Source organism: Bubalus bubalis, chromosome 2 (genome assembly GCF_019923935.1).
Source record: "Bubalus bubalis isolate 160015118507 breed Murrah chromosome 2, NDDB_SH_1, whole genome shotgun sequence".
NCBI classification, from domain to species: Eukaryota; Metazoa; Chordata; class Mammalia; order Artiodactyla; family Bovidae; genus Bubalus; species Bubalus bubalis.
Genome location: NC_059158.1, coordinates 147,494,589 through 147,506,967, shown reverse-complemented (window position 1 = coordinate 147,506,967; position 12,379 = coordinate 147,494,589). Strand labels below are relative to the sequence as shown.

Genomic DNA, 12,379 nt, shown 5'->3' with positions numbered 1-12,379 from the left:
TTTCTCTCTGTTCCCCCTCCCTCACCACGGTCTCCCCAGCATGAAGGCAGAGCATCAGTTGCTGTGTAGCATGTCCAGTTATCTCCTCTTAATGAGGAGCAACGTTTCTTTATATTCACAGAAGTAGAATCAGATGGTTTAAAAATGCTGTGTGTTTCTTACTCTTGACCCATTGCACCCATTTACTTTATCTGCTTGGCCTTAATAAAGACATTAAGTTTTGTGACCTCTGGCTTCAGGTTTGGGGAGAAAGCAATGAAGTGTTTCTGCTATCTTACCATCAAACTACGCAGTACAGCCCACTCGGTGATCAGGTGCTTAAAGGGATGAGTGTTGTTTCTCAGCCCATAGAGCAAGAGGCTGCTGATGGTAGTAAGCAGGGCTGTTTCCCCAGGTAGCCATATGCAGCTATAACCCAAGGAGCCTGCTCCCACGGTAGTACCTCCAAGATCCTAGAAGTTCAGAGGAGGCATTTTGATCTTTGATCTCTTTGTCAGCCCACTTATAGGTGGTGAGCAACATCAACCTATATCTAGCCCTTTGGGGCCCTGGTGCGTTGCTGTTGGCTCAATGCCCATGTGACTTTAGGGGGCCCTTTTCATCAGCAAGAGAAATGAAAATAGGGATTTAGCTAGTTCTCTGCAGTAAACAAATTTTAGTCATTAAGAACTTTCTTATTTAAGGTCATCTGACTGCTGTACAGTCCTAAATACCCTCTGGGGGTATTTTACCCTTAGAATTACTAGATTCTGCATTTCTAGATGCAGAGTTTATCTATTACTTTTTACTTTACTATTCCTATGTGGAACTCAGTAAGTATAATTTAATAGATATAAATTAATCTTGACTCAGTATCCTACTGGTATATTGGATTTAAATAAGACCTCAATGGTGAGGGACCCAGTCTCATTCTAAATCCATGCACTTCCTAGAATTTTAACAAATAATGATGCTAGTTTGATTCAGGAGGGGTGTGATCATATTTTATACCATGTTAAAGAGTTGGTTGGGTTTTCACTTTTTTTTTTTTTTCCTGAAAGAATTTAAAGAGTAAAGATAGATGCTTATACAGATTGCTAGGTACTCAGCACAGGTTAAGCAGTTGGTTAAAGGAGAATGAAAGTATGGAACACATACAGTACTGAGTGGTTATTTCAAATGAAGTCCTAAATCAAGAATGCTGTTGTCCCATGCGACTTCCCTGGTGATCCAGTGGTTAAGAATCCACCTGCCAATGCAGGAGATATGGGTTCAATCCCTGGTCTGGAAAGATTTCCACATGCCATGAAGCAGCTCCTGAGCCCCCATGAAACCTAATAATGCTCGTGCTTTGCAAAAAGAGAAGCTACCGCAGTAAGAAACCTGCATACCTCAACTAGAGAGTAGCTCCCATTTGCTGCAACTAGAGAAAGCCCACGTGCAGCAGCAAAGACCCAGCACAGCCAAAAATTAATTCATTAATTAATTTTTTAAAAATACTGTTGTCCCATATGTTCTCAGGATGTGGAAAAGAAAAGAGAAAGATTTTGTACTAGTAGCAAAGACTTCTGCTTTGCTCCTTACCATCTCGAATCCCCACTTGCCTCTTTTGAACACACAGGGTTCTTGGTACATGCTCTGTGGCTTTCTTGCAGGGCCTTGCTGCTCAGGCTTGACCAGATTAACTTCTGGATTCATTTTCTAGTTGCTGACGTTGCCAGTTGTCACAAGTTTAGTATCACCCTTATTTATCTTTACAGATTTATCATCTTACGGTTCCTTGGGTTAGAAGTCCAACACAGATCTCCCTGGGGGTAAAATCAAGATGTGGGTTGCTCTCCATTCCCTTCCTGACGCTCAAGGGAAGAACCCATTTCCTTGCCTTTTCCAGCTTTCAGCTTTGTACATGTTCCTTGGCTCCTGACCCCATTTCTTCATCATCAAAGCTATTGAGTCCTTTTCATGCTTCCATCTCTCTGGTTTTGTCTTTTAATTCCTTTTTCCATTTTTAAAGACCCTTGAAGTGACATTGGGTCTACCCAGATAATCCAGAGTAAGCTTCCCATTTGAAAGTCGGCTGACCAGCAAATTAATTCCACCCACAACCTTAATTCCCCTTTGCCTTTGAACATAACATATTCACAAGTTCTGGGGATGAGGTGCAGGTATTTGGGGAAGACCGTCCATCAATTCTGACTACTACCAGTTCTTTAAACGGACAGTTCAGCTTGACCTTCTGCTTAGCCTCCTGAGAACTGGATATGGCTGAAAGCATGGGCTCTGGAGTCAAGGCTACTTGGGTTCAGATTTTGGCTTTGCTTCTTTTTGATGAATATCTCATCTGGTAATGGGGCTAAGAATGGTACCTTCTTTATAGAGTTCTTGTAAGAATGTTAACTTCAGAGAAATACCTACAAAAAGAACTTCCAGACTTAGATCTTCTTTCTCTACGCTGTTGAGATGAAGGAAGGAGAGAAGGAAGAAAGGAGGAGGGAAAGGAGAAAGGGAAAGAAAGAGAAGAGGCAGTGGATAGTACTAAGTGTGCCCTCGGCACAGGACAGTCAAATACAAAATTCCCCGCAGGCTGTACTGCTTTTTCTTATACCGGTGACATCAAGTACTTGCTTTTAAAGAAAATTTACCACTCTTCTATAGTAAATCAAATCCCCTTTAGATGCTATGCCAAGGATTTATCCAAGTATCTTGCTTATACCAAAATCAGAGCCCAAAATAAGCAGTTATGGTTAGAATTACTGTTATTCAATGTGTTACTGAATTAGATCACTTTCTACTCTTATTTTTCCTGTTATGATAATTTTTTCATTTTACTTTGTTCTATTTTGCTTCATTTTCTTGAGGTTCTATCCGGCATGTGTATCTGAGAAATGAATGCAAACAGTGCGTGGAGAGTGCTGGGGTCAGCAGATAGGGCCAGGGGTTTTCTCTTTCTTTGTTTTAGTAATGAACAAATAGAGGGAAATTCTGCCCTGAACAGGAACCCTTGCTGACCTGAGCAGAACAGCTTACTAACACACCAGCTAGAGTTTTGAACTGGAAGGATGGCTCAGGCAGTGTCTCGGGGGACCTGGTAACTTTCTCCCAGGTAGGATGGAGACCAGTGTCTAGAGCTGGATCCAAGGGAGGACTCACACCCAGAACTCAGAATGACTGCTGTCTGACGCACTGACTTCCCTGGGATTCCAGCCCAAGAACCTGAGACTGTATGTAGGCCTCGGAGATGCAGAAATGGCCACTCTATTAGTTATAAGTAGAGAACCCTGACTCAGTCTTGAGTTAGCTTCCAGGGTTTTTTTATTAGCTCCTATAACTAAGATGAACAGAATTCGATTTGTCTTCACACTTGGCTGAGTCCAGCTGCTTAGATGTTGTCCTCAGGACTAGAAACTCTCTTCCTTCCTACCCCTTCGCCTGTTTTTCTCTGTTAACTTCATTCTCAAAGAGGCTCTTTCCCCCGTGGCCGCATGGACACCCGCAGCTCCTATCTTAGTGTCTAAGCCCCAGTGGAAAGAGGGCGTCTCTCTTCCAGTAGTTTCAGCAAATGTCCCAGAACTCACTCCCGTTGACCTTTGTGGATCACATGACTGTCACTCAGCAGATGACTGTGGCCATCACTTCAGCCTTAGGAGGTGGGTTAGCCACATACAACTGAGAATGTGGAAGAGTTACCACCCAGGGCAAAATCCAGTGGGTGGTGTTAAAGCAGGGAAGGAGTGAAAACAGCCACTGCTTTCACTCTGAGGCTGACAAAGGGATTCAGTGGCCAACCTTGGGTTCCAGAAGCAGTTCAAAGAATGGGTTTACACATCTGCCTGGCTTCTCACCCCACTACTGCCACTCATTGGCTGTGTGACCGCAGCCTCAGGGTCCCTACCACATGCATGCCCACGAAAAGAGTGTGAAGATTTACCATGGAAGGTTGCTGAGGATATTGTTGTTGTTTCTGTTCAGTCGCTAAGTTGTGTTTGACTCTTTGCGACCCCATAGACTGCAGCATGCCAGGCTTCCCGGTCCTTCACTCTCTGCTGGAGTTTGCTTAAACTTATGTCCATTGAGTCTAGGGTAGTACTGGAGAAACACCAAGCACATGCCTGCATATGACGCCATTATTAATAAACATGAGCTTTTCCTCCCTTTGAATGTGGAGTGCCTATATAGACCTGCAGATATCACAGGCAGCATTTCTGGGCTTCCATTGTAAAACTTAAGACTGAAATCTGGGTGTTGAAATGTTAAGAGTGTCATCATTTGATAGTACAGGCTAATCGTTCTTTGTAGTGTATGAGCATGACACATATTATTTCCAAAACACTTTTACATTAGTTTCTTCTTTAATGATGACAATCGCAATAATAATATTTAATATTAATCAAGATTTTACCATTGGCTGGGCAGTTTTCTAAGCACTTTACATAGATCATCTCACTTAATCCTCACAACCAATCTATGAAATAAGTGCTCTCAATTTTCCACATTTTATTGAGGAGGAATTAAGATACCAGGCTTCCCTAATGGCTCAGATGGTAATCTGCCTGCAGTGCAGGAGATCCGGGTTGAATCCCTGCATCAGGAAGATTCCCTGGAGAAGGGAATAGCTACCTACTCCAGTATTCTTGCCTGGAGAATTCCATGGACAGAGGAGCCTGATGGGCTACAGTCTGTGGGGTCGCAAAGAGTCAGACAGAACTAAGCGACTAAGACTTAAGACACTGAGAGGTTAAGTTGCTCCGTCACACAGCTATTGCAGGAGGTGAGCCCAAGCAGTCTGACTGCTGAGCTCACCTGCCCTATATACCTTGTTTCCCAGTACACATGCACTGCTTCTCTCTCTCTTTTAGGGCTAATCATTTTCTAAGGGGTGATGGAAGTTGAGTTCTTTATGCAGATCTCTGTAATATCCTTGTTTTTCTTATCTTCCCTAGGTGTTTTTCCAGGTCTGACCACCTTGCCCTCCATATGAAGAGACATATCTAAAAAATCTGAAGGCCAGAGTTGCCATGGCGTCGGCCGGCCGTTGTCTGAAGGAAATGCCACGAGGCAGGGGGCTGGACTTCAGGCGGGGACCCATTGCCTCGCAGAAGAAAGTTCTCACTTATTAAACCTCTGTGTACACACACACACAGACACACACACACACACACACGCACTCACACATAGACACACACACACAGTCATGCACTCAGCTATATTTAAAATATATACGTCTATCTTTATGCCTTGCCCTAGCCAGATGGTAGAAGAAGAAGAAGAAAGAAACCAGGTGAACTCAGCAAGGCAGTCTGGCTGCTTACTTCAGCACTATTGGAATTATTTCCCGCTGTTGCCAATGGAAATCAAAGAAAATGGATGTGACGTCTCTACAGGTGGACGGCAGTAAGAGGGGCTTATTTAACTTGCTTCTCAGTGCAACTTGATAGGAGAATACAACGTCTTAAAGTTGCATATGTGTAGCACTAATGTTTCTTTTTCAATAGTTGGGGGAAAATGACCTAGCAAACCAAATTGCAGTTTGGTAGCCAAAATTAACTCTCGGTTTATTTGTCCTTTGTGTGTGAAAAGTCCTACTATTCCGTGCGTCCGACTTCCTCACAGAACTGTTGATCAGTTTTGGTTCTTAGTACTATTGAGATCTTTCCAGTCGATACCAACGGCCTTAGCGGCGGCAGACTCCGGAATAACACCTTACACCTTTCTGGCCTGCATTTCTCTAGACTTCACTCTCCAGGTCTCCAGGGAAGAGTGTTCTTTTCTTACTTTTTGACTCTTGCACACCATATGCACTAGGGATTCTGGAAACTTCTAGCATGACTGCAAAGTGGCCAAGAGAATAAAGTCCTTGATGATCAATCACAGTGTATCCCTTGAGCCTCACCTTATTGCCAGTGCTAGATTTTTTCTTTTTAATCTCTCTGTTTTTTGCTAACGAAAACTTGAAAAGCTTATTTGGAAGCTTAAATGTTTTATCTTTTCTCCATGGACTAAACCTCTCCAGGACTCTCTCTCTCTCGTCACCTGGATGTCCAGCTCTCGAAGCAGCCAATCAGATGGGACATCACACTTTTTTCATCCCCCTTGAGGCGTCCTGACCTCAGCTCATAGTGATCAGCCCCGTGCTGTGTATCACTGCTACCCTGACAACCAGTTTCAGCATAGATGTCGCTAGTCTCAAAGGGCAGCTGCATATTGAACGTAACTCTGGGTTATGACCTGACAAAAAAAGCCAAAAATATCCCTCTTTCCAGGAATGGGGAGAATGGAGGATGCCTCCCAAGTCTAGTGGCTTCAAAAACCATCACCCTCTCTTCCTGTCTCATACCCACAGAGTCATGTCACCCCACTTGTTAAAACACACAATTCAAAATGCTGTTGTGGGAATAAAGGGTGGACATTTAAGGAAAGGGTTGAGATATTTCTCTCATGGTCTGTGTAAAAGGAGAGACATATTTCTGATTTTTTAATTTTTTTGGCTAGGCCCACCATGACTTGTGCCCTAGAGCACCTGGGATCAACAGAGGCCTCACTTTTACTCTGCAAGCTGACTCCGAGGGGGTTCCATGCCTCACTTTCCATCCCCCACACACATCCAATATCGGTCTCCATCATCTACCCGCATTCTTAGCTAGCTGGCACTGGCCTCAACTCCAAAGACTGCCTTTAGGACCATTAAATGGCCTATGCAAGCAAGTGGGGTGGTTATTAGGGCAGATTGTATATTTTGTATATTCTGGGACCATCCCTTCAAGACACGTCTAAAAAAACAAAAATGGCATTTGGTCCGCCCATGGTTGCTGCTCCTTCATACCAGCTGGCTCCTCTCCTGCCCTCCTTTGACTGTTTGACTCATTGACTGTTAAAATGCCACCCCATACCTATTTGGGATGCAAAACTGAAGTCTTTGAAAGGAAATATAAGAAACACAGATTCATTTATGACAGCAAACTTCAAGATCCTTGGCATTTGGTTTCTCAGCTTTCTGCAAACTTTGATTTCACTGAAATGTTGAAACTACTCGTCTGAGGGCAGAGGAGCCTCCTTATCACAAATGCTGTAGCTGCCAATTGGACACTTGGGGCATTCTGAGGTCTGGCCCTTCAAGTTTTCTTTCTCTTTTTTCCTTTTTTCAATTTAGACCAAAAACAAAAACAAAAAAGAAAAACCACCCTAAACACACACACAAAATCTGCCCATTTGCCAGGGGCAATTATGTATATGTTAGTCAGAGGGTATTTTAAAAAATCAGTTTTATTCCAAAGATTTAAAACTAGACATGACTTAGAAACATTTCTGGAGCACTGCTTGCTGACAATCTCGTAGTTCTCGACTGCATTCGAGTGCGTTTGTAGCCAGTCCATCAGGGCGGACCATGGAATTATATTTGAATGTGTGGTTCATCCTTTCTGGATGAAGGATGTGTGAGGGACCTTGAACCTCAGCTGTATTAAACTGTAGCGCCTCCAGTCAGTGCACTAGACGAAACTTTAGACACCCCAGATTTTGTTGGTTCGTTGATTTCCCTTTCTGGAGCAGCCTCCAGCATGACTGCACGCACAGTCCCAGTGATGGCATTAGCCGTGGCTGCCACGATTTACAAATGTTCTCTCCCCCGCTGGAGCTGCTCTTGCCTCTCGAAATGCTATTATTAAGGGTTTATAATACTTAATTTAATTTTTGAACTGACCAATGCAAGGCTCTATTAAAAAGAAAGTTTAAAAAAATGCAAAAGAGTAATCATTGCTTGTTCGCTCCCCGTTGTCATCTGTGGTCTTGAAAAGATCTCATTTGAATGTGACAGAACAAAGGCCCTTGGGTCTTCATCAGTGTCAGAAATATTGGGCAATTCTTCTCTCTCTTATATCAGTGAGGTCCTTTGTAATCTGCTCCTGACCTTTCTCCAAGCAGGGTGCACTGAGCCTTGATGGTGGGGCTTGCTGGCTCCAAGCATTTGTTGACCGAGAATTGGCCTGAGAATTTGGTGGGTGCTAAGCGTATGGCTTTGAAACTGTTCTTGTGTAGCCCGATTGACACCTCTGAACGCTAACCAGTCCTGTCTGTTGTGGGGTGGGGAGAGCGGTAGCCCCAGTCATTTGGGCATGTTATCAAGTATCCATCCTCTCTGAAATGGCAGAGATGGTTGGAAGAAGCCTGCTGGAGTGAACAGGCTTTCTGGGAAATAACCTGAAGCTAGTTTGCTTCCAAGAGGACAGGTTATTCAAAGCAGTGCTTTAGTGGACAGTTGAAACATATTAAACCATTGTCTCGTTTAAATTGGTAACTCCCAGCATTCCAGGATATCTCCAATTTGAAAGGAAAAACCTGTCATGGTGTTTCTTGTAGTGGTCCTCCAAAGCACGCTTTATCCAGGGTTCAGAGTGTAATGTATAGAAAAAGAGTGTTTCGAAGCCATTGACAGTTTTCTTTATTTCAATTTGTGCTTCTTTCTCCTACCACATGACTGTAAGTCAAAGATGTGTAAACCTGAAATTATAATGTTGCTCCTAGCTACTGGCCTCCTGCCCCACTGATGGTTCATTGGCCCAGCTTAATGCCTGGTGGTTGATGAGTATTATGTCCAGAAAAAGAGATATTTGGATTCCATGACAAAGCTGCATTTTATAAATATATCGGAGACCCCCCAAAATGAACTTCATGCTGACCATTTCCTTCTCCTCTCTGTGCTCTTCCTTACAAAGCCCTTCAAGTATCCCTTGTCCACCCTTCCTGCACCTCTTGTGCCCTTTTTACATCTTTGATTGACGATAACAGGGTAAAAAAGACAGCCAACCTCACGCATGATTAGTAGAACTGATTCCTATGTTTAAAAAAAAATCTTCTTTGAATCTAGAAGCCAGAGAAGATTTTTTTTAAGGACTTCAGTTTGGGATAAGCTTCCAGATTAGCCATGTCTATTTGCATCAAAGGGGAAGTAAATGGGACTTAAAGGGCGGCTCACCCAGTGCATTCAGGATGTCTGCCTATAGCCCCAACTCCTGAATTCTATGGCAAAGTCAAAAGACGTGAACTCAAATGGCAAGAACAACAGGACTCAGTGATTAACGTTACTGGTTCATAATGGTTTCCTGTATGGAAGTCACTTCATAAAATATAAAATACAGTGCAAAGTGCAAAATGGCTTCTCTTTTGCATGAGTTGGTTTTAGGAGAAGGAAGGTTGGGAAAGTCAGAGATGGAACATATTAACTACAAAAACCAGGTTCATTGTTTCTTTAAAAAAAAAAAATCTTATGAGGTCCAGCATTTCTGGCCACAGTTTTGCACCCAGATCTTTGCCAAAGTGAAAATTCATTAAGTAGAACCTGGTTGACATCTACCTGGGGACGCTTTCCCTGGCATCTTCCTGAAGTGGCCACTGCCGAGTCGGGGGTAGAGGCAGAAGGAGAGAATTTGCATTCCAGCTCTGGATGTGTTTCGGTAAACATGGTGATATCTCAGTTTGAAAACTAGAGGGGCTGTTCTGAGTATACATCAATGCCTCTTTGATGGTCTACTTTCCTCAGTGAGGATCTTTGGGAATACTTGAGATGGAACAACGAAAATGTGTCAAAGGAAGCAAAAACTCCTTGTAAATGTGAGATCCCATGACTAACTGCCTGAGACTTCAGGGTTTTCTCTTGCTTTTAACACTCGCTTAAATCTCCTCTGTTGGTTCCTAATGGATCCCGGTAAAGGGAAAAATAAAGCTGCAATTTAACTTTCTTACGTGCACCCTTCCAAGATAGTACTGTATTCTTCAGGTGTTTTGCATTTACGTATAAGTGCTCGGGAAACAGGTATCAAAAATGGAGAGAGAAATCCCAGGCCGTCACTTCACAAATATCCCAAACGAGATACTCTTTTTCAAACAGGGCTCCCTCTCAGCAGTCACGAGGGGACGTTGATGCGTTCTTTGTTGGGGACTGTTTATACAATTTTTTTTCAACTGTGAGCTTTGGAATCGTAAACTGCTTTGACTCCAGCTTCTGTCTACTGCCATAAAAAAGGACCCCACATCAGAATAATGAGGGTGGTATGTGTGCATGCAGCTAGACACGTGTGCACGTGTACCTAATGTACCTTCGCAGAAGGAAAACAGTTAGGCTACTGACGTTTACGAGGAGTAGCCACCAGTGCCTAATATCTTTTGGGGGGATGGATGCTTATAATTGCCAGTATATTGAAAACACACTGGGAGTTCCACATAGAGGGGAGGGGCTGAGGGTGGGGAGAGGGGACATTTTAACCCTAGGCCTTTGGACCCCAGGCAGAATGATTTCTGCAGATCTTGGTCCTGAAAGGCTTTGGGGCTCATTGGCTGGTCCTCAAGCTTTTTTATTTTTGTTTTTCTCAGCATGCATTTTCGATCTGAACCCAGACTTAGTTGAATTTCTTTATCTTTCACTTCTGCTTCATTCCAGGGAGGAAAAATACACCTGTTATGGCCAAGATCTCCTTGATAACACAGAGGCAAAAATAAATGTTTAATGTTTTTGAAGCCTCCCCCTTCCTTTCCATAAATCTCCCCAAACTCCTCTCTTGTCACCCGCTCCCTCCTCCCACACCACATGGCTTCCTAGCCACCACCACTTTTCTTTCAAATCTCTCTTATCCTCTTAACAGTTGCTTGAAGAACTTTGTTTTTGCACTATACATTTTCTTTTGCCAGATGTGTCTAACAAGTGTGTTTGGAGAGATCTACTCCCAGCCCCCACCCCTCCCCCACCTCCCTCGGTCACATGCTCTCAGGCCTTCTCTGGTATTTATAATATATCACAGAAGTACCCAGTCTTATAGCCCTCGGTTATGCCTTTTTTTGACATTTTATTTTTTTTAAGCTTTTTATATATATATATATAAATATATTACTTTGTCAAGTTTTTTTGCTGTACAAAAGTCTTAAGATTTAAAACTATTATTTGTATTATATGATGGTGGTATGTTAATGTTACAAAATTATTAATGAAGAAAAAATTTATTTTTGTTACTGGTCTGTTTCATAATTCTTTTTTAAATTGGTATATTGTAAGATATCTATGCAAAAAATGTTATGTGACGCATTTTTATTTAAGAATGTAATATGTGTAATAAACAGTAGAATGTGTTTGGCCTTGGAATGCCTTACTGTATTTCTCCTTAGCTTATTTCATTGGAGAGAAAAAAAAACCCTCAAAGAGACTAAAATGGGCCCTTATATGCCTCATGAGAGTTTTCTTTCTCAGAGAGAGAAAAGGAAAGCGAAAGATTGTATTAGATCATTTGTCTTCGTTTTGGGAGGCTGTTGGGCGTGTGTGTGTGTACGCGCACGTGTGTGTGTATATTTTATGGTTTCAGTGAGGTAGCTCAGATCCCAAACAAGAAGGAACACTGAAGGCAGTTTATTTCTTCAAGGAGAGGAAGACAGCAAATGGTTGGAAGTTATGAAAAGCAATATTTTAGAACGAAGTGGATTGTGGGATGTTACTTGTTTTGGGGGTTAGAAGCAACTTATTGAAAGCAGTTTATTTGGTGAGAGAAGGGGAAAGATTGTTGTGGGATGACATTAAATACAGCAGCTTTGGAAAGGATAACTTGAAGCAGTTGGTGGAGGAGGGAAGAAGGACAGAGGTGAGTGAGAAGGAATAATTGAGGTAAGGGGTTGGAGAGTCAATATAAATTGAAGGGGAAGATCAATGACAAAGTGGGGACAAGATGGCTCACGAGAGACGGAGCCATGTATGTGGCTAGGCATAGTACAAGAGGGTAGGTGCCAGCATAAGCAGCCTCCAACACTGAAGAGGAGGAGCTGGAGAGCCTGGGAAAGAGTCTCAGAATAGAAAACAATACTTTCTAAAATTTTTCTTCCATACACTTCCAGGAAAGAACATCCACATTAGCAGGAAGGCAGAGAACCTAGTTGATGTTAGAATCCTGGGACCCCTCACAGAGCAAATCTCTGGAAAAAGTGCTATCGTTAACTGGGAGCAACAACGAACCCCTCGCTTGTCACCTACCAAGGCCACAGGGCTCTCAAGCTTTCTTTTCACACTTCAGTTTACAGAAACAAATACAATGGCGAATCACTTCTATCCCTCCTCCAATGAATCTGATGAGAGAGTTTTCTATTTTCCCATTGAAGATCGTGACTATAGTGACTGAACTTGCTGTGTGGGCACAGGCATGTTTCTGAACAGGAACATGGGTGTGAAGAGTGTTGCAGTGAGCTGGGAAGGGAAACTGAATGATTGTGGCCTCCCTCTAATAAAACTGAAGGGGAAAGAACAGTAGATGCTTCAGGGGTCAGGAAAATGGTTGTGACTGTTGTAAACATCTGCGCCCACATCTTTCAAGTAGGCAGGTGAGCTGGGCAACAAGGCAACCGGGCAACTCAAAGCCTTCTGACAAAAAACTAC

The 12,379-nt window shown here is 42.9% G+C and overlaps 1 protein-coding gene across 6 annotated transcripts in view; it reads left to right on the top strand.

Annotated features, from left to right (window-relative positions):
- KLF7 (Kruppel like factor 7) overlaps positions 1 to 11,104 on the top strand; it is a 104,900-nt gene extending 93,796 nt beyond the window's left edge. For all 6 annotated transcript variants that reach the window (XM_025278098.3, XM_025278096.3, XM_006051335.4 and 3 more), the window contains one exon: positions 4,920 to 11,104. In XM_025278098.3, the coding sequence (XP_025133883.1) occupies positions 4,920 to 4,957 (38 nt within the window). In that variant the 3' untranslated portion in view covers positions 4,958 to 11,104. The remainder of the gene's footprint in view (positions 1 to 4,919) is intronic.
- Positions 11,105 to 12,379: the final 1,275 nt, after the last annotated feature.